Source organism: Oncorhynchus nerka, linkage group LG19 (assembly GCF_034236695.1).
Source record: "Oncorhynchus nerka isolate Pitt River linkage group LG19, Oner_Uvic_2.0, whole genome shotgun sequence".
Classification (NCBI taxonomy): Eukaryota; Metazoa; Chordata; class Actinopteri; order Salmoniformes; family Salmonidae; genus Oncorhynchus; species Oncorhynchus nerka.
The window spans coordinates 50,634,840-50,659,227 of record NC_088414.1 but is presented as its reverse complement, the minus strand read 5'-3'; the positions used below and the strand labels follow the sequence as shown (position 1 = coordinate 50,659,227).

The 24,388-nt window shown below is 42.9% G+C and overlaps 2 protein-coding genes across 3 annotated transcripts in view; one reads left to right on the top strand and one right to left on the bottom strand.

The window, feature by feature from the left end:
• Positions 1 to 23,808, bottom strand: ufc1 (ubiquitin-fold modifier conjugating enzyme 1). 2 transcript variants are annotated; one of them, XM_065005024.1, is made up of 7 exons: positions 23,671 to 23,808; positions 23,374 to 23,502; positions 22,340 to 22,407; positions 17,885 to 17,948; positions 12,570 to 12,646; positions 12,406 to 12,496; positions 1 to 506 (listed from the first exon to the last, which is right to left on the bottom strand). In XM_065005024.1, exons 1-7 carry the CDS (start codon positions 23,782 to 23,784, stop codon positions 426 to 428), a joined length of 624 nt encoding a protein of 207 aa, XP_064861096.1. In that variant the 5' UTR covers positions 23,785 to 23,808; the 3' UTR covers positions 1 to 425. The 2 variants fall into 2 exon arrangements, with proteins under 2 accessions (XP_064861096.1, XP_064861097.1); XM_065005025.1 differs by having other exon boundaries at positions 23,610 to 23,700.
• The window catches only part of si:dkey-71l1.1 (uncharacterized protein LOC569883 homolog), a 41,399-nt gene continuing 40,748 nt past the window's right edge, over positions 23,738 to 24,388 (top strand). The window contains exon 1 of the mRNA XM_065005023.1: positions 23,738 to 23,861. The gene's annotated coding sequence lies outside the window, so the exon portion shown is untranslated. The remainder of the gene's footprint in view (positions 23,862 to 24,388) is intronic.

The window sequence follows — 24,388 nt, the reverse complement described above, 5'->3', positions numbered from 1 at the left end:
ACAGGTATCAGACATGTTTTATTACAGGAGACACAGGAGCAACATTCTGTCAACTCAAACACTGAAGTTTGCTTCTCAGCCATGTGACTAAATATCGTAAAACACCCGTTTTCTAGTGGAATCTAGGCTGAGATTCAATCCAACATGGTGTTATCCTGTTTTCTAGAGGAATCTAGGCTGTGATTCAATCCAACATGGTGTTATAGTGCGACATTTAAAAGGTCATTTCTGATTGAGCCGACAACTGCAGAGTTTAACTTGAATGTGAACGCAGGAACATTGCCTTTTAAAGCAACAGAAGAGTGAGTGGTCACATGTCGGTAGCCACATCATTAGTCTGTTTTCTGGTTCTCAGAACAAACAGCAGCATCACCTTCACTGGGACCACACCAGTAAACATGTTCCCAAAGAGGGAAGGGGGGGTCTCAGCTTCCCTGCTGCTCTCTGTGTGTGATCAGTCCTTTAGAGATCAGGTCTGGAATCTCCACCGCCAACCACGGACCCAACTACACACACAGAGAGAGAGGTCGTCAGTTAGGTTGTTAGTTACTGGACATAGAGCTGTGAAGAAGTAAGTATGCCCCTTGAAAGTTGAGTCTGTGTGTCTCTGTGTGCTACAGTTCTCTGTGTGTGTGTGTCTCTGTGCTATAGTTCTGTGTGTGTGTGTCTCTGTGTTATAGTTCTGTATGTGTGTGTCTGTGCTGTAGTTCTGTGTGTGTGTGTGTGTGTGTGTGTCTCTGTGCTGTAGTTCTGTGTGTGTGTGTGTGTCTCTGTGCTATAGTTCTGTGTGTGTGTGTGTGGGTCTCTGTGCTGTAGTTCTGTGTGTGTGGGTCTCTGTGCTGTAGTTCTGTGCTGTAGTTCTGTGTGTGTGGGTCTCTGTGCTGTAGTTCTGAGTGTGTGTGTATGTGTGTCTCTGTGCTGTAGTTCTGTGTGTGTGTGGGTCTCTGTGCTGTAGTTCTGTGTGTGTGGGTCTCTGTGCTGTAGTTCTGTGTGTGTGTGGTCTCTGTGCTGTAGTTCTGTGTGTGTGTGTGTGTCTCTGTGCTGTAGTTCTGTGTGTGTGTGTGTGTCTCTGTGCTGTAGTTCTGTGTGTGTGTTTGTGTCTCTGTGCTGTAGTTCTGTGTGTGTGTGTGTGTGTGTGTGTGTGTCTCTGTGCTGTAGTTGTGTGTGTGTGTGTGTGTGTGTGTGTGTCTCTGTGCTGTAGTTCTGAGTGTGTGTGTATGTGTGTCTCTGTGCTGTAATTCTGTGTGTGTGTGGGTCTCTGTGCTGTAGTTCTGTGTGTGTGGGTCTCTGTGCTGTAGTTCTGTGTGTGTGGGTCTCTGTGCTGTAGTTCTGTGTGTGTGTGTGTGTCTCTGTGCTGTAGTTCTGTGTGTGTGTGTGTGTGTCTCTGTGCTGTAGTTCTGTGTGTGTGTGGGTCTCTATGCTGTAGTTCTGAGTGTATGTGTGTGTGTGTGTGTTATAGTTCTGAGGGTCTCTGTGTTATACAATACAGTGTTACTCCAAGCAGTTTAGTCACTTCAACTTGCTCAATTTCCATATTATTCATTATGAGATGTAGTTGAAGTTTAGTGAATGATTTGTCCCAAATACAATGCTTTTAGTTTTTGAAATATTTAGGACTAACTTATTTAATTGTAATTTTTCAGTGTTATATGTTAACTTTCTGTCAATAGTATTGACATGAAGATCGAATATCCATATGTCCAAAAACAACCTTATAGGGGGTGTACATATTTCCTCACAGCGCTGTGAATAGTCCAGTCAGTAGTACAGCCTAGTAACACAGAGCTATAACACAGAGCTATAACACAGAGAGACACAGAGCTATAACACAGACACACACAGAGCTATATCACAGAGCTATAACACAGAGCTATAACACAGAGCTATAACACAGAGCTATAACACAGAGCTATAACACAGAGCTATAACACAGAGCTATAACACAGAGCTATAACACAGAGCTATAACACAGAACTATAACACAGAGCTATAACACAGAGCTATAACACAGAGCTATAACACAGAGCTATAACACAGAGAGACACAGAGCTATAACACAGAGCTATAACACAGAGCTATACCACAGAGCTATACCACAGAACTATAACACAGAGCTATAACACAGAACTATAACACAGAGCTATAACACAGAACTATAACACAGAGCTATAACACAGAACTATAACACAGAGCTATAACACACAGAGCTATAACACAGAGCTATAACACACAGAGCTATAACACACAGAGCTATAACACAGAGCTATAACACAGAGCTATAACACAGAGCTATAACACAGAGCTATAACACAGAGCTATAACACAGAGCTATAACACAGAGCTATACCACAGAGCTATAACACAGAGCTATAACACAGAGCTATAACACAGAGCTATAACACAGAACTATAACACACAGAGCTATAACACAGAGCTATAACACAGAGCTATAACACAGAGCTATAACACAGAACTATACCACAGAGCTATAACACAGAGCTATAACACAGAGCTATAACACAGACACACACAGAGCTATAACACAGAGCTATAACACAGAGCTATAACACATAACTATAACACACAACTATAACACAGAGCTATAACACAGAGCTATAACACAGAGCTATAACACAGAGCTATAACACAGAGCTATAACACAGAGACACAGAGCTATAACACAGAGCTATAACACAGACACACACACAACTATAACACAGAGCTATAACACAGAGCTATAACACATAACTATAACACAGAGCTATAACACAGAGCTATAACACAGAGCTATAACACAGAGCTATAACACACAACTATAACACAGAGCTATAACACAGAGCTATAACACAGAGCTATAACACAGAGCTATAACACAGAGCTATAACACAGAGCTATAACACAGACACACACAGAGCTATAACACAGAGAGACACAGAGCTATAACACAGAGCTATAACACAGACACACACACAGCTATAACACAGAGCTATAACACAGAGAGACACAGAACTATAACACAGAGCTATAACACAGAGCTATAACACAGAGCTATAACACAGACACACACACAACTATAACACAGAGCTATAACACATAACTATAACACAGAGCTATAACACAGAGAGACACAGAGCTATAACACAGACACACACAGAGCTATAACACAGAGAGACACAGAGCTATAACACAGAGCTATAACACAGAGCTATAACACAGAACTATAACACAGAGCTATAACACAGAGCTATAACACAGAGAGACACAGAGCTATAACACAGACACACACAGAGCTATAACACAGAGAGACACAGAGCTATAACACAGAGCTATAACACAGAGCTATAACACAGACACACACACAGCTATAACACAGAGCTATAACACAGAGCTATAACACAGAGCTATACCACAGAACTATAACACAGAACTATACCACAGAACTATACCACAGAGCTATAACACAGAACTATAACACAGAACTATAACACACAGAGCTATAACACAGAGCTATAACACAGAGCTATAACACAGAGCTATAACACAGAACTATACCACAGAGCTATAACACAGAGCTATAACACAGACACACACATAGCTATAACACAGAGCTATAACACACAACTATAACACAGAGCTATAACACAGAGCTATAACACAGAGCTATAACACAGAGCTATAACACAGACACACACACAACTATAACACAGAGCTATAACACAGAGCTATAACACATAACTATAACACAGAGCTATAACACAGAGCTATAACACAGAGAGACACAGAGCTATAACAGACACACACAGAGCTATAACACAGAGAGACACAGAGCTATAACACAGAGCTATAACACAGAGCTATAACACAGACACACACACAGCTATAACACAGAGCTATAACACAGAGCTACACAGAGCTATAACACAGAGCTATAACACAGAGCTATAACACAGAGCTATAACACAGAGCTATAACACAGAGCTATAACACAGACACACACACAACTATAACACAGAGCTATAACACACAACTATAACACAGAGCTATAACACAGAGACACAGAACTATAACACAGAGCTATAACACACAGAGCTATAACACAGAACTATAACACAGAGCTATAACACAGAGCTATAACACAGAGCTATAACACAGAGAGACACAGAGCTATAACACAGACACACACAGAGCTATAACACAGAGAGACACAGAGCTATAACACAGAGCTATAACACAGAGCTATAACACAGACACACACACAGCTATAACACAGAGCTATAACACAGAGCTATAACACAGAGATACACAGAGCTATAACACAGAGCTATAACACAGAGCTATAACACAGAGCTATAACACAGAGCTATAACACAGAGCTATAACACAGAGAGACACAGAGCTATAACACAGAGAGACACAGAGCTATAACACAGAGCTATAACACAGAGCTATAACACAGAGCTATAACACAGACACACACACAACTATAACACAGAGCTATAACACAGAGACACAGAACTATAACACAGAGCTATAACACAGAGACACATAACTATAACACAGAGCTATAACACAGAGCTATAACACAGAGCTATAACACAGAGACACAGAACTATAACACAGAGCTATAACACACAGAACTATAACACAGAACTATACCACAGAGCTATAACACAGAACTATACCACAGAACTATAACACAGAACTATACCACAGAGCTATAACACAGAACTATACCACAGAACTATAACACAGAACTATAACACAGACACACACAGAGCTATAACACAGAGACACAGAACTATAACACAGAGCTATAACACAGAGACACAGAACTATAACACAGAGCTATAACACAGAACTATAACACAGAGCTATAACACAGACACACACAGAGCTATAACACAGAGCTATAACACAGAACTATAACACAGAGATACACAGAACTATAACACAGAGCTATAACACAGAGCTATAACACAGAGCTATAACACAGAGCTATAACACAGACACACACACAACTATAACACAGAGCTATAACACACAACTATAACACAGAGCTATAACACAGAGACACAGAACTATAACACAGAGCTATAACACAGAGCTATAACACAGAGACACATAACTATAACACAGAGCTATAACACAGAGCTATAACACAGAGCTATAACACAGAGACACAGAACTATAACACAGAGCTATAACACACAGAACTATAACACAGAACTATACCACAGAGCTATAACACAGAACTATACCACAGAACTATAACACATAACTATACCACAGAGCTATAACACAGAACTATACCACAGAACTATAACACAGAACTATAACACAGACACACACAGAGCTATAACACAGAGACACAGAACTATAACACAGAGCTATAACACAGAGACACAGAACTATAACACAGAGCTATAACACAGACACACACAGAGCTATAACACAGAGCTATAACACAGAGCTATAACACAGAGCTATAACACAGAGCTATAACACACAACTATAACACAGAGCTATAACACAGACACACACAGAGCTATAACACAGAGCTATAACACAGAGCTATAACACAGAGCTATACCACAGAACTATAACACAGAGCTATAACACAGAACTATAACACAGAGCTATAACACAGAACTATAACACAGAGCTATAACACAGAACTATAACACAGAGCTATAACACACAGAGCTATAACACAGAGCTATAACACACAGAGCTATAACACAGAGCTATAACACAGAGCTATAACACAGAGCTATAACACAGAGCTATAACACAGAGCTATAACACAGAGCTATACCACAGAGCTATAACACAGAGCTATAACACAGAGCTATAACACAGAGCTATAACACAGAGAACTATATAACACAGAGCTATAACACAGAGCTATAACACAGAGCTATACTATATAACACAGAGCTATAACACAGAGCTATAACACAGAGCTATAACACAGACACACACAGAGCTATAACACAGAGCTATAACACAGAGCTATAACACATAACTATAACACACAACTATAACACAGAGCTATAACAGAGCTATAACACAGAGCTATAACACAGAGCTATAACACAGAGCTATAACACAGAGACACAGAGCTATAACACAGAGCTATAACACAGACACACACACAACTATAACACAGAGCTATAACACAGAGCTATAACACATAACTATAACACAGAGCTATAACACAGAGCTATAACACAGAGCTATAACACACAACTATAACACAGAGCTATAACACAGAGCTATAACACAGAGCTATAACACAGAGCTATAACACAGAGCTATAACACAGAGAGACACAGAGCTATAACACAGACACACACAGAGCTATAACACAGAGAGACACAGAGCTATAACACAGAGCTATAACACAGACACACACACAGCTATAACACAGAGCTATAACACAGAGAGACACAGAACTATAACACAGAGCTATAACACAGAGCTATAACACAGAGCTATAACACAGACACACACACAACTATAACACAGAGCTATAACACATAACTATAACACAGAGCTATAACACAGAGAGACACAGAGCTATAACACAGACACACACAGAGCTATAACACAGAGAGACACAGAGCTATAACACAGAGCTATAACACAGAGCTATAACACAGAACTATAACACAGAGCTATAACACAGAGCTATAACACAGAGAGACACAGAGCTATAACACAGACACACACAGAGCTATAACACAGAGAGACACAGAGCTATAACACAGAGCTATAACACAGAGCTATAACACAGACACACACACAGCTATAACACAGAGCTATAACACAGAGCTATAACACAGAGCTATAACACAGAGCTATACACAGAACTATAACACAGAACTATACCTATAACACAGAACTATACCACAGAGCTATAACACAGAACTATAACACAGAACTATAACACACAGAGCTATAACACAGAGCTATAACACAGAGCTATAACACAGAGCTATAACACAGAACTATACCACAGAGCTATAACACAGAGCTATAACACAGACACACACATAGCTATAACACAGAGCTATAACACACAACTATAACACAGAGCTATAACACAGAGCTATAACACAGAGCTATAACACAGAGCTATAACACAGAGCTATAACACAGACACACACACAACTATAACACAGAGCTATAACACAGAGCTATAACACATAACTATAACACAGAGCTATAACACAGAGCTACACAGAGCTATAACACAGAGAGACACAGAGCTATAACAGACACACACAGAGCTATAACACAGAGAGACACAGAGCTATAACACAGAGCTATAACACAGAGCTATAACACAGACACACACACAGCTATAACACAGAGCTATAACACAGAGCTATAACACAGAGATACACAGAGCTATAACACAGAGCTATAACACAGAGCTATAACACAGAGCTATAACACAGACACACACACAACTATAACACAGAGCTATAACACACAACTATAACACAGAGCTATAACACAGAGACACAGAACTATAACACAGAGCTATAACACACAGAGCTATAACACAGAACTATAACACAGAGCTATAACACAGAGCTATAACACAGAGCTATAACACAGAGAGACACAGAGCTATAACACAGACACACACAGAGCTATAACACAGAGAGACACAGAGCTATAACACAGAGCTATAACACAGAGCTATAACACAGACACACACACAGCTATAACACAGAGCTATAACACAGAGCTATAACACAGAGATACACAGAGCTATAACACAGAGCTATAACACAGAGCTATAACACAGAGCTATAACACAGAACTATAACACAGAGCTATAACACAGAACTATAACACAGAGCTATAACACAGAGCTATAACACACAACTATAACACAGAGCTATAACACAGAGCTATAACACAGAGCTATAACACAGAGCTATAACACAGAGCTATAACACAGAGCTATAACACAGAGCTATAACACAGAGAGACACAGAGCTATAACACAGACACACACAGAGCTATAACACAGAGAGACACAGAGCTATAACACAGAGCTATAACACAGACACACACACAGCTATAACACAGAGCTATAACACAGAGAGACACAGAGCTATAACACAGAGCTATAACACAGAGCTATAACACAGACACACACACAGCTATAACACAGAGCTATAACACAGAGCTATAACACAGAGATACACAGAGCTATAACACAGAGCTATAACACAGAGCTATAACACAGAGCTATAACACAGAGCTATAACACAGAACTATAACACAGAGCTATAACACAGAGCTATAACACAGAGCTATAACACACAACTATAACACAGAGCTATAACACAGAGCTATAACACAGAGCTATAACACAGAGCTATAACACAGAGCTATAACACAGAGAGACACAGAGCTATAACACAGACACACACAGAGCTATAACACAGAGAGACACAGAGCTATAACACAGAGCTATAACACAGACACACACACAGCTATAACACAGAGCTATAACACAGAGAGACACAGAACTATAACACAGAGCTATAACACAGAGCTATAACACAGAGCTATAACACAGACACACACACAACTATAACACAGAGCTATAACACATAACTATAACACAGAGCTATAACACAGAGAGACACAGAGCTATAACACAGACACACACAGAGCTATAACACAGAGAGACACAGAGCTATAACACAGAGCTATAACACAGAGCTATAACACAGAACTATAACACAGAGCTATAACACAGAGCTATAACACAGAGAGACACAGAGCTATAACACAGACACACACAGAGCTATAACACAGAGAGACACAGAGCTATAACACAGAGCTATAACACAGAGCTATAACACAGACACACACACAGCTATAACACAGAGCTATAACACAGAGCTATAACACAGAGCTATAACACAGAGCTATACCACAGAACTATAACACAGAACTATACCACAGAACTATACCACAGAGCTATAACACAGAACTATAACACAGAACTATAACACACAGAGCTATAACACAGAGCTATAACACAGAGCTATAACACAGAGCTATAACACAGAACTATACCACAGAGCTATAACACAGAGCTATAACACAGACACACACATAGCTATAACACAGAGCTATAACACACAACTATAACACAGAGCTATAACACAGAGCTATAACACAGAGCTATAACACAGAGCTATAACACAGAGCTATAACACAGACACACACACAACTATAACACAGAGCTATAACACAGAGCTATAACACATAACTATAACACAGAGCTATAACACAGAGCTATAACACAGAGAGACACAGAGCTATAACAGACACACACAGAGCTATAACACAGAGAGACACAGACTATAACACAGAGCTATAACACAGAGCTATAACACAGAGCTATAACACAGACATAACACAGAACTACACAGCTATAACACAGAGCTATAACACAGAGCTATAACACAGAGATACACAGAGCTATAACACAGAGCTATAACACAGAGCTATAACACAGAGCTATAACACAGACACACACACAACTATAACACAGAGCTATAACACACAACTATAACACAGAGCTATAACACAGAGACACAGAACTATAACACAGAGCTATAAGCTATAACACAGAGCTATAACACAGAACTATAACACAGAGCTATAACACAGAGCTATAACACAGAGCTATAACACAGAGAGACACAGAGCTATAACACAGACACACACAGAGCTATAACACAGAGAGACACAGAGCTATAACACAGAGCTATAACACAGAGCTATAACACAGACACACACACAGCTATAACACAGAGCTATAACACAGAGCTATAACACAGAGATACACAGAGCTATAACACAGAGCTATAACACAGAGCTATAACACAGAGCTATAACACAGAGCTATAACACAGAGAGACACAGAGCTATAACACAGAGCTATAACACAGAGCTATAACACAGAGCTATAACACAGAGCTATAACACAGACACACACACAACTATAACACAGAGCTATAACACAGAGACACAGAACTATAACACAGAGCTATAACACAGAGACACATAACTATAACACAGAGCTATAACACAGAGCTATAACACAGAGCTATAACACAGAGCTATAACACAGAGACACAGAACTATAACACAGAGCTATAACACACAGAACTATAACACAGAACTATACCACAGAGCTATAACACAGAACTATACCACAGAACTATAACACAGAACTATACCACAGAGCTATAACACAGAACTATACCACAGAACTATAACACAGAACTATAACACAGACACACACAGAGCTATAACACAGAGACACAGAACTATAACACAGAGCTATAACACAGAGACACAGAACTATAACACAGAGCTATAACACAGAACTATAACACAGAGCTATAACACAGACACACACAGAGCTATAACACAGAGCTATAACACAGAACTATAACACAGAGATACACAGAACTATAACACAGAGCTATAACACAGAGCTATAACACAGAGCTATAACACAGACACACACACAACTATAACACAGAGCTATAACACACAACTATAACACAGAGCTATAACACAGAGACACAGAACTATAACACAGAGCTATAACACAGAGCTATAACACAGAGACACATAACTATAACACAGAGCTATAACACAGAGCTATAACACAGAGCTATAACACAGAGACACAGAACTATAACACAGAGCTATAACACACAGAACTATAACACAGAACTATACCACAGAGCTATAACACAGAACTATACCACAGAACTATAACACAGAACTATACCACAGAGCTATAACACAGAACTATACCACAGAACTATAACACAGAACTATAACACAGACACACACAGAGCTATAACACAGAGACACAGAACTATAACACAGAGCTATAACACAGAGACACAGAACTATAACACAGAGCTATAACACAGACACACACAGAGCTATAACACAGAGCTATAACACAGAGCTATAACACAGAGCTATAACACACAACTATAACACACAACTATAACACAGAGCTATAACACAGAGCTATAACACAGACACACACAGAGCTATAACACAGAGCTATAACACAGAGCTATAACACAGAGCTATAACACAGAGCTATAACACAGAACTATAACACAGAGCTATAACACATAACTATAACACACAACTATAACACAGAGCTATAACACAGAGCTATAACACAGAGCTATAACACAGAACTATAACACAGAGCTATAACACAGAGCTATAACACAGAGCTATAACACAGAACTATAACACAGAACTATAACACAGAGCTATAACACAGAGCTATAACACAGAGCTATAACACAGAACTATAACACAGAGCTATAACACACAACTATAACACACAACTATAACACAGAACTATAACACAGAGCTATAACACAGAGCTATAACACAGACACACACAGAGCTATAACACAGAGCTATAACACAGAGCTATAACACAGAACTATAACACAGAACTATAACACAGAGCTATAACACACAACTATAACACAGAGCTATAACACAGAGCTATAACACAGAGCTATAACACACAACTATAACACAGAGCTATAACACAGAGCTATAACACAGAGCTATAACACAGAGCTATAACACAGAACTATAACACAGAGCTATAACACACAACTATAACACAGAGCTATAACACAGAGCTATAACACAGACACACACAGAGCTATAACACAGAGCTATAACACAGAGCTATAACACAGAACTATAACACAGAACTATAACACAGAACTATAACACAGAACTATAACACAGAGCTATAACACACAACTATAACACAGAGCTATAACACAGAGCTATAACACAGAACTATAACACAGAGCTATAACACAGAGCTATAACACAGAGCTATAACACAGAGCTATAACACAGAGCTATAACACAGAGCTATAACACAGAGCTATAACACAGAGCTATAACACAGAGCTATAACACAGAGCTATAACACAGAGCTATAACACAGAGCTATAACACAGAGCTATAACACAGAGCTATAACACAGAGACACAGAGCTATAACACAGAGCTATAACACAGAGACACAGAGCTATAACACAGAGCTATAACACAGAGCTATAACACAGAGCTATAACACAGAGCTATAACACAGAGACACAGAGCTATAACACAGAACTATAAAACACAGACAACTTTTCAGGGGGTGTACTTACTTCCTCACAGCTCTATGAATAGTACAGTTAGTAGTACAGCCTAGTCTAGTGTAACAGAACTCACACACACACTCACACACACACACACACACACACACACACACACACATCAGACAAACATACACACACACAGCACGTACCCCCAGGGCCATCAGGTGAGCCAATCCAAACTTCGGTACGTTTCGCGCCCACAGGGGTTTGAAGTGGTCCGTCAGACAAATCTTCCCCCCCCTGCAACAAGACAGGAACCATGTCACCCTGCAACACCCTTCATCACAGTGGGCCGTCTGTGTGTGTTTCTTACCTGTACATTTTGGCCGTTTTCCCGTCCAGCTCTGGGATGGCGACCTCAGGGGCGGTGGACGGGTACGTTACAGGAATCTGACCAGTCAGGAGAGACAGGAGTGTGTCAGGGCTATAGGATGGTGTGTGTTCAGGCTGGTGTGTGTACAGGCTGGTGTGTGTCAGGGCTATAGGATGGTGTGTGTTCAGGATGGTGTGTGTTCAGGCTGGTGTGTGTCAGGGCTATAGGCTGGTGTGTGTTCAGGCTGGTGTGTGTTCAGGCTGGTGTGTGTCAGGGCTATAGGATGGTGTGTGTTCAGGGCTATAGGATGGTGTGTGTCAGGGCTATAGGATGGTGTGTGTTCAGGATGGTGTGTGTCAGGGCTATAGGATGGTGTGTGTTCAGGATGGTGTGTGTTCAGGATGGTGTGTGTCAGGGCTATAGGATGGTGTGTGTTCAGGATGGTGTGTGTTCAGGCTGGTGTGTGTCAGGGCTATAGGCTGGTGTGTGTTCAGGCTGGTGTGTGTTCAGGCTGGTGTGTGTCAGGGCTATAGGATGGTGTGTGTTCAGGGCTATAGGATGGTGTGTGTCAGGGCTATAGGATGGTGTGTGTTCAGGATGGTGTGTGTCAGGGCTATAGGATGGTGTGTGTTCAGGATGGTGTGTGTTCAGGATGGTGTGTGTCAGGGCTATAGGATGGTGTGTGTTCAGGATGGTGTGTGTTCAGGCTGGTGTGTGTTCAGGGCTATAGGATGGTGTGTGTCAGGGTTATAGGATGGTGTGTGTCAGGGCTATAGGATGGTGTGTGTTCAGGATGGTGTGTGTTCAGGATGGTGTGTGTCAGGGCTATAGGATGGTGTGTGTTCAGGCTGGTGTGTGTCAGGGCTATAGGATGGTGTGTGTTCAGGGCTATAGGATGGTGTGTGTTCAGGATGGTGTGTATCAGGGCTATAGGATGGTGTGTGTCAGGGCTATAGGATGGTGTGTGTTCAGGATGGTGTGTGTCAGGGCTATAGGATGGTGTGTGTCAGGGCTATAGGATGGTGTGTGTCAGGGCTATAGGATAGTGTGTGTCAGGGCTATAGGATGGTGTGTGTTCAGGCTGGTGTGTGTTCAGGATGGTGTGTGTCAGGGCTATAGGATGGTGTGTGTCAGGGCTATAGGCTGGTGTGTGTCGGGGCTATAGGATGGTGTGTGTTCAGGATAGTGTGTGTCAGGGCTATAGGATGGTGTGTGTTCAGGTTGGTGTGTGTCAGGGCTATAGGATGGTGTGTATCAGGGCTATAGGATGGTGTGTGTCAGGGCTATAGGCTGGTGTGTGTTCAGGCTGGTGTGTGTCAGGGCTATAGGATGGTGTGTGTTCAGGCTGGTGTGTGTCAGGGCTATAGGATGGTGTGTGTTCAGGCTGGTGTGTGTACAGGCTGGTGTGTGTACAGGCTGGTGTGTGTCAGGGCTATAGGATGGTGTGTGTTCAGGATGGTGTGTGTTCAGGCTGGTGTGTGTTCAGGCTGGTGTGTGTTCAGGATGGTGTGTGTTCAGGATGGTGTGTGTCAGGGCTATAGGATGGTGTGTGTTCAGGGCTATAGGATGGTGTGTGTCAGGGCTATAGGATGGTGTGTGTTCAGGATGGTGTGTGTCAGGGCTATAGGATGGTGTGTGTTCAGGGCTATAGGATGGTGTGTGTCAGGGCTATAGGATGGTGTGTGTTCAGGATGGTGTGTGTCAGGGCTATAGGATGGTGTGTGTCAGGACTATAGGATGGTGTGTGTTCAGGATGGTGTGTGTCAGGGCTATAGGATGGTGTGTGTTCAGGATGGTGTGTGTCAGGGCTATAGGATGGTGTGTGTTCAGGATGGTGTGTGTCAGGGCTATAGGATGGTGTGTGTCAGGGCTATAGGATGGTGTGTGTCAGGGCTATAGGATGGTGTGTGTCAGGGCTATAGGATAGTGTGTGTCAGGGCTATAGGATGGTGTGTGTTCAGGCTGGTGTGTGTCAGGGCTATAGGCTGGTGTGTGTTCAGGATGGTGTGTGTCGGGGCTATAGGATAGTGTGTGTCAGGGCTATAGGATGGTGTGTGTTCAGGCTGGTGTGTGTCAGGGCTATAGGATGGTGTGTGTTCAGGCTGGTGTGTGTCAGGGCTATAGGATGGTGTGTGTTCAGGTTGGTGTGTATCAGGGCTATAGGATGGTGTGTGTCAGGGCTATAGGCTGGTGTGTGTTTAGGCTGGTGTGTGTTCAGGATGGTGTGTGTCAGGGCTATAGGATGGTGTGTGTTCAGGCTGGTGTGTGTTCAGGCTGGTGTGTGTCAGGGCTATAGGATGGTGTGTATCAGGGCTATAGGATGGTGTGTGTTCAGGCTGGTGTGTGTCAGGGCTATAGGATAGTGTGTGTTCAGGATGGTGTGTGTCAGGGCTATAGGATGGTGTGTGTCAGGGCTATAGGCTGGTGTGTGTTCAGGCTGGACTATAACAAGGCAGTAGGGCTATAACAAGGCAGTAGGGCTATAACAAGGCAGTAGGACTATAACAAGGCAGTAGGGCTATAACAAGGCAGTAGGGCTATAACAAGGCAGTAGGGCTATAACAAGGCAGTAGGGTTATAACAAGGCAGTAGGGCTATAACAAGGCAGTAGGGCTATAACAAGGCAGCAGGGCTATAACAAGGCAGCAGGGCTATAACAAGTCAGTAGGGCTATAACAAGGCAGTAGGGCTATAACAAGGAGGTAGGGCTATAACAAGTCAGTAGGACTATAACAAGGCAGTAGGGCTATAACAAGGAGGTAGGGCTATAACAAGGCAGTAGGGCTATAACAAGGCAGTAGGACTATAACAAGGCAGTAGGGCTATAACAAGGCAGTAGGGCTATAACAAGGCAGTAGGACTATAACAAGGCAGTAGGGCTATAACAAGGCAGTAGGGCTATAACAAGGCAGCAATGCACACAAGGCAGTAGGGCTATAACAAGGCAGTAGGGCTATAACAAGGCAGTAGGACTATAACAAGGCAGTAGGGCTATAACAAGGCAGTAGGGCTATAACAAGGCAGTAGGGCTATAACAAGGCAGTAGGACTATAACAAGGCAGTAGGGCTATAACAAGGCAGCAATGCACACAAGGCAGTAGGCTACATGCAAATGTTCGTTCCATAGGGAAACCACGGTTGTCAAAAGAGCACTACGCATGCGAGCGGTTTCATGAGACAGATGAAATGATCCGTTAGAAATGTAGACAGAGGAGATAAACTAGCATGGGTTGGTATTATGACTAGAATTGTTCCTTTGGCTTCTGAACAATGAAAGAAAGTCGATAACCAATAGAACACGAAGGAAAAGGGCTACTGGTTTCAATGGTATATAGAAGTCTTTATTAAATAATAGACTACTGGTTTCAATGGTATATAGAAGTCTTTATTAAATAATAGACTACTGGTTTCAATGGTATATAGAAGTCTTTATTAATTAATAGACTACTGGTTTCAATGGTATATAGAAGTCTTTATTAATTAATAGACTACTGGTTTCAATGGTATATAGAAGTCTTTATTAAATAATAGACTACTGGTTTCAATGGTATATAGAAGTCTTTATTAATTAATAGACTACTGGTTTCAATGGTATATAGAAGTCTTTATTAAATATTAGACTACTGGTTTCAATGGTATATAGAAGTCTTTATTAAATAATAGGCTACTGCTGCTCCAGTTTCAACTGTTCTGCCTTATTATTATTCGACCATGCTGGTCATTTATGAACATTTGAACATCTTGGCCATGTTCTGTTATAATCTCCACCCGGCACAGCCAGAAGAGGACTGGCCACCCCTTATAGCCTGGTTCCTCTCTAGGTTTCTTCCTAGGTTTTGGCCTTTCTAGGGAGTTTTTCCTAGTCACCGTGCTTCTACACCTGCATTGCTTGCTGTTTGGGGTTTTAGGCTGGGTTTCTGTACAGCACTTTGAGATATCAGCTGATGTACGAAGGGCTATATAAATACATTTGATTTGATTTGATTTGGTTTCAATGGTATATATAAGTCTTTATTAAATATTAGACTACTGGTTTCAATGGTATATATAAGTCTTTATTAAATAATAGACTACTGGTTTCAATGGTATATAGAAGTCTTTATTAATTAATAGACTACTGGTTTCAATGGTATATAGAAGTCTTAATTAATAGGCTACTGGTTTCAATGGTATATAGAAGTCTTTATTAAATAATAGACTACTGGTTTCAATGGTATATAGAAGTCTTTATATAATAATTGCCTGCCTGTTTGGTCTGGTTCTGGCTACTTTGAAGCAAGGTGAGACATGCCTCATAATATGTAGTAAAACGCTCAGGTTTCAAACCATTTGTTTTTTAAAACGGTCTCCTGCTCATTGCAATGTGGGGTGTGACGTGCTGATGAAGCCTGGCTCGTTGAATTGCTGTTTTTAAATCATGCTTTGCATTTAGCCTGTTTCACTCCAGCAGCAACCCCCAGGTGATTGATGACCTGTAGCAGCAGCTCTCACTGACTAGTACTTCAGGCTAAAATGGTACTTCAGGCTAAAATGGTACTTCAGGCTAAAATGGTACTTCAGGCTAAAATGGTACTTCAGGCTAAAATGACCTGTAGCAGCAGCTCTCAGTACTTCAGGCTAAAATGACCTGTAGCAGCAGCTCTCAGTACTTCAGGCTAAAATGACCTGTAGCAGCAGCTCTCAGTACTTCAGGCTAAAATGACCTGTAGCAGCAGCTCTCAGTACTTCAGGCTAAAATGACCTGTAGCAGCAGCTCTCAGTACTTCAGGCTAAAATGACCTGTAGCAGCAGCTCTCAGTACTTCAGGCTAAAATGACCTGTAGCAGCAGCTCTCAGTACTTCAGGCTAAAATGACCTGTAGCAGCAGCTCTCAGTACTTCAGGCTAAAATGACCTGTAGCAGCAGCTCTCAGTACTTCAGGCTAAAATGGTACTTCAGGCTAAAATGGTACTTCAGGCTAAAATGGTACTTCAGGCTAAAATGGTACTTCAGGCTAAAATGGTACTTCAGGCTAAAATGGTACTTCAGGCTAAAATGGTACTTCAGGCTAAAATGGTACTTCAGGCTAAAATGGTACTTCAGGCTAAAATGGTACTTCAGGCTAAAATGGTACTTCAGGCTAAAATGGTACTTCAGGCTAAAATGGTACTTCAGGCTAAAATGGTACTTCAGGCTAAAATGGTACTTCAGGCTAAAATGCATTATTTTGCAAAAGGGATTATTATTATTTTTCGAACAATTTGATTGATCTGCTTTATTTTTTTGCCCAAAAGCCGGCTAACTGAAACCTTGGTGTGGTGCGTGTGTGTACTTACATCAAACTCCATGTCGAACTCGTACTTCAGAAGGTCATGAATGTACCAGCACTTCCCAAACCACCTGGCAACAACACCACCCAAAATTGGTCAGACGACAACGACACAGGATTGGTCAGACGACAACGACACAGGATTGGTCAGACGACAACGACACAGGATTGGTCAGACGACAACGACACAGGATTGGTCAGACGACAACGACACAGGATTGGTCAGACGACAACGACACAGGATTGGTCAGACGACAACGACACAGGATTGGTCAGACGACAACGACACAGGATTGGTCAGACGACAACGACACAGGATTGGTCAGACGACAACGACACGGGATTGGTCAGACGACAACGACACAGGATTGGTCAGACGACAACGACACGGGATTGGTCAGACGACAACGACACAGGATTGGTCAGACGACAACGACACGGGATTGGTCAGACGACAACGACACAGGATTGGTCAGACGACAACGACACAGAGGTTTGACTGAAATGACGGACTAAAACTAAACTAAAACAAATTGTCGACTCGTAATAACTAAAACTAACAAAGGATTAAATGACTAAATTGTAACTAAGACTAAAAGTGTGTGTGTGTTAGTGTTGCACGGTAAACCGAAACATTGGTACTTTTCCGATACTAGAAAATAAAAAACGGTTCTGGACTAGAATTTGTTTTATTTTTCGAAACTTCTGTTAAATGGGTCTCACGTCGTATACTGATTGAGAGGGTCAAGTCTAGCAGTGCAGCCGATGTCCCCTAGCATGAACACCACCTCTTCCCTGATCAACTTTCTCATTGCTAGAGCTAACTCTTAAGCCTGTCCTCAGGAAGAACCACTGCACTGGGAGTCTGGGCTGAGTTGTTAGCTCTCTGGCCTGTCCTGAGGAAGAACCACTGCACTGAGTCTGGGCTGAGTTGTTAACTCTCTGGCCTGTCCTGAGGAGGAACCACTGCACTGGGAGTCTGGGCTGCATCATGTTAGCTCACTAGCCTGTCCTGAGGAGGAACCACTGCACTGGGAGTCTGGGCTGCATCATGTTAGCTCACTAGCCTGTCCTGAGGAAGAACCACTGCACTGGGAGTCTGGGCTGCATCATGTTAGCTCACTAGCCTGTCCTGAGGAAGAACCACTGCACTGAGTCTGGGCTGAGTTGTTAACTCTCTGGCCTGTCCTGAGGAACCACTGCACTGGGAGTCTGGGCTGCATCATGTTAGCTCACTAGCCTGTCCTGAGGAGGAACCACTGCACTGGGAGTCTGGGCTGCATCATGTTAGCTCACTAGCCTGTCCTGAGGAAGAACCACTGCACTGGGAGTCTGGGCTGCATCATGTTAGCTCACTAGCCTGTCCTGAGGAAGAACCACTGCACTGGGAGTCTGGGCTGCATCATGTTAGCTCACTAGCCTGTCCTGAGGAAGAACCACTGCACTGGGAGTCTGGGCTGCATCATGTTAGCTCACTAGCCTGTCCTGAGGAAGAACCACTGCACTGGGAGTCTGGGCTGCATCATGTTAGCTCACTAGCCTGTCCTGAGGAAGAACCACTGCACTGGGAGTCTGGGCTGCATCATGTTAGCTCACTAGCCTGTCCTGAGGAAGAACCACTGCACTGGGAGTCTGGGCTGCATCATGTTAGCTCACTAGCCTGTCCTGAGGAAGAACCACTGCACTGGGAGTCTGGGCTGCATCATGTTAGCTCACTAGCCTGTCCTGAGGAAGAACCACTGCACTGAGTCTGGGCTGAGTTGTTAGCTCCCTAGCCTGTCCTGAGGAGGAACCACTGCACTGAGTCTGGGCTGAGTTGTTAGCTCACTAGCCTGTCCTGAGGAAGAACCACTGCTCTGAGTCTGGGCTGAGTTGTTAGCTCACTAGCTTGTTCTGAGGAAGAACCACTGTTATCTTCTGTGCAGCATGAGTGGAGAGCTAACATGCTTGAATAATGCAACACATCATGTAGAAATGTTGAGACTGTAAATTACCGTTCGCAACACAATGTCCATCCATACAGGCTTCAACACTTTACAATGCAAGAAGATACCGGTAGCTTCCAGCTTTGCAGGCTAACTTCCCTTTCTAGTATACAGCTGATGCTAACATCAATTTACTAACCTAGAACTTTGTTTTGGACCATAACGCAAAATAATGCTGATTTTCACAACTTTGTTCTACATGACCAAAAGTATGTGGACACCTGCTCGTCAAACATCTCCTTCCAAAATTATGAGCGTCAATATGGAGTTAGTCCCCACCTTTGCTGCTGTAACAGCCTCCACTCTTCTGGGAAGGCTTTCCACTAGATGTTGGAACATTGCTGCTATAACAACCTCCACTCTTCTGGGAAGCCTTTCCACTAGATGTTGGAACATTGCTGCTATAACAACCTCCACTCTTCTGGGAAGCCTTTCCACTAGATGTTGGAACATTGCTGCTATAACAACCTCCTCTCTTCTGGGAAGGCTTTCCACTGGATGTTGGAACATTGCTGCTATAACAACCTCCACTCTTCTGGGAAGGCTTTCCACTAGATGTTGGAACATTGCTGCTATAACAGCCTCCACTCTTCTGGGAAGGCTTTCCACTAGATGTTGAAACAATGCTGCTATAACAGCCTCCACTCTTCTGGGAAGGCTTTCCACTAGATGTTGGAACATTGCTGCTATAACAACCTCCACTCTTCTGGGAAGGCTTTCCACTAGATGTTGGAACATTGCTGCTATAACAGCCTCCACTCTTCTGGGAAGGCTTTCCACTAGATGTTGGAACATTGCTGCTATAACAGCCTCCACTCTTCTGGGAAGGCTTTCCACTAGATGTTGGAACATTGCTGCAGGGACTTGCTTCCATTCAGCCACAAGGGCATTAGTGAGGTCGGTTTGGATGGTTCTTCAACACCATCCAAACCATTTCTGTATGGACCTTGCTTGTGCATGGAGGCATTGTCATGCTGAAACAAGACCGGGCCTTCCCAAACTGTTGCCAAAGTCTAGAATGCTGTAGCATTAAGATTTCCCTTAACTGGAACTAAGGGGCCCGAAGCATGAAAAACAGCCCCAGACCATTATTTCTCCTCCACCAAACTTTACAGTTGGCACCATGCAATCGGGCAGGTAGTGTTCTCCTGGCATCCACTAAACCCAGATTCATCTGTCGGACTGCCAGATGGTGAAGCGTGATTCATCACTCCAGAGAACGTGTTTCCACTGCCCCAGAGTCCAATGGCGGTGAGTTTTACTCCAGTCCAGCTGACGCATGACATTGCGCTTAGTGATCTTAGGCTTGTGTGTGGCTGCTCGGCCATGGAAACCCATTACATGAAGCTCCCAACCAACAGTTATTGTGCTCATTATGTGAGCTTGTGTGGCCTACAACCTTGTGGCTGAGCTGTTCTTGCTCCTAGATGTTCCCACTTCACAATAACAGCACTTACAGTTGACTGGGGCAGCACTAGCAGTGCGGAAATTTTAGGAACTGACTTTTTGGAAAGGTGGCACCCTATGAAGGTGCCACGTTGACAGTCAATGAACTCTTCAGTACGGGCCATTTTACAGGCAATGTTTGTCTATGGAGATTGCGTGGCTGTGTGCTCAATTTTATACACCAGTCAGCAATGGGTGTGGCTGAAATAGAAACCACTAATTTGAAGGGGTGTCCACATATACTTTTGGCCACGTAGTGTCTCTGCCTCACGTCTCCTTCTTCACCGAACCAACGGACTCCGTTTGCAAAGCTGTGAACGAAGTCATTACTGCTGCACTTTTAGAAAAGATATTGCTTCTTCCAAATGGAGGGGAAACAGATTGTTTTTCCTTCTGTAGCCTTGTGAAATGAGCCAAAACAAGCTCAATAACTCAATTAACGTCCAAACTCCTATTGAATATGCATTCACCTGTATTGTGAATAGACCTAGGCTACATCTTGATTTACCCAGTTTATCAATAGACTTACCATTCAAATAAATGATTACCATTAATGTAATTAGATTGTTTTGACCAAAGTCAAATGAATTGTTTGATTGATTGATGCATACTTTTTTTTTTAAATGTCAAAGGTAATGATATTGAACTCTACAGATCTGTCTGGATCAAGTCCTACGCTGTGACTTTGGCTAATAAGCCTTCTTTATTTGTCTTGGTATCGTGATGGTATTGAGTATCGTGATGGTATCGAGTATCGTGATGGGTATCGTGATGGTATCGAGTATCGTGATGGTATCGTTGTGGTATCGAGTATCGCAATGGTATCGAGTATCGTGATGGTATCGTTGTGGTATCGAGTATCGTGATGGTATTGTTGTGGTATCGAGTATCGTGATGGTATCGTTGTGGTATCGAGTATCGTGATGGTATCGTTGTGGTATCGAGTATCGTGATGGAGTATTTTGATATTAAACCTAGTAACAAAGTAAAAATGCTGGTATCGTGACAACACCAGTGTTTGTGTGTCAGACCTGGTTCCCTCCTTGTTGGACTCCAGGCGGAACCAGTCGTTGTCTGCTGTCTTGTTGTTCTCCACATACTGTCAACAACAAACAACATATTGTAAACACCAACCAAACAGCAGGATTCATATAGTGTGGGAAAAATAATGCCTTCAAGGTATGTAGGTAGGTAGGCTAGCTATAGCTCCGTCTTCAGTAGGCAGGCTAGCTATAGCTCTGTCTTCAGTAGGCAGGCTAGCTATAGCTCTGTCTTCAGTAGGCAGGCTAGCTATAGCTCTGTCTTCAGCAGGTAGGCTAGCTATAGCTCTGTCTTCAGCAGGTAGGCTAGCTATAGCTCTGTCTTCAGCAGGTAGGCTAGCTATAGCTCTGTCTTCAGCAGGTAGGCTAGCTATAGCTCTGTCTTCAGTAGGCAGGCTAGCTATAGCTCTTTCTTCAGTAGGCAGGCTAGCTATAGCTCTGTCTTCAGCAGGCAGGCTAGCTATAGCTCTGTCTTCAGTAGGCAGGCTAGCTATAGCTATGTCTTCAGTAGGCAGGCTAGCTATAGCTATGTCTTCAGTAGGCAGGCTAGCTATAGCTCTGTCTTCAGTAGGCAGGCTAGCTATAGCTCTGTCTTCAGTAGGCAGGCTAGCTATAGCTCTGTCTTCAGCAGGCAGGCTAGCTATAGCTCTGTCTTCAGTAGGCAGGCTAGCTATAGCTCTGTCTTCAGTAGGCAGGCTAGCTATAGCTCTGTCTTCAGTAGGCAGGCTAGCTATAGCTCTGTCTTCAGTAGGCATAGCTGTAAATCATAGCAGCTGGTTAGTTAGTAGCTGGGTGGATAGCAGCTGGTTAGTTAGTCGCTGGTTAGTTAACAGCTGGTTAGTTAACAGCTGGTTAGTTAACAGCTGGTTAGTTAACAGCTGGTTAGTTAGCAGCTGGTTAGTTAGCAGCTGGGTGGATAGCTCAGCTCCGGCGGGTGACACGTCGTTAGTTAGCTAGAAACTCTCCTGTTCGGCTTCCGGGTTTCTGTTTCACCGGCCCCTGTCCGTGTCCCGTCCCGGTCCTACCTTGATGAGGGCCAGGTACTCCTCTCGGAGCCGCTGCACCCAGAGCTCCTTGTCCCGGGGACCGGAGTTGGTCTTGAGCAGCGGGATCTCCGACACCGCCCTCCGAGTCGCGTCGTCCGCCATCGCGCTCTGGAAGGGAGAAAAATGACAGATTGGAAATAACACCAGTCCAGTGCTCAGAAAAATACTATTTGATGTATATACAATAACGAGACCGTCCAAAATAACCCCGTTACCACTGTTTAAAACACAAATCTGGGTGTTTCTGAGCTGTAAATAAAAACACGTCGTCGGTACCAAAACTACTTGTTCCGTGTTTTTAGAGGGAAGTATGTGGCTGCGGACATTCTGGGGAATGAAGTTGCGGTTGCACATCTTTTGGAGGTGGACCTCGGCACTCAGCATCTTCATCCCCCACCCAAAACCTTCATCTGTTTCGGCACCTTTTGTTTCTCTACTCTCCGTTCCTCCGGTTCGTCGCATCGGACGTAAGTAGGACCGCAGAGAGAGAGATGGTGTGTGTTTATATGACAGCCTCGCTACAAGCTACTATACTTTCACAGTACTGGTAAGGTCACAGGAGCTGCTCCGGCAGGAGGAGCCTTCAGAGCAGAACCTCTAGTCCAGGGGTATTTACATCTTACCCTAGGAGGTCCGAGCTACTGCTAGTTTTCTATTCTAATTCATTACAATCACTTGTTGCACCACGTCTAAATAAATCCTGAAAACGGGAGCTGGCTTTGACGTTAAGATTTTAATTTAAGAGCTGTTGTCTACTGGATGCCTGCTCTATAATACCACCTATATTATTAATTTAAGAGCTGTTGTCTACTGGATGCCTGCTCTCTACCCTATAATACCACCTATATTATTAATTTAAGAGCTGTAGTCTACCTGATGCCTGCTCTATAATACCACCTATATTATGAATTTAAGAGCTGTTGTCTACTGGATGCCTGCTCTATAATACCACCTATATTATGAATTTAAGAGCTGTTGTCTACTGGATGCCTGC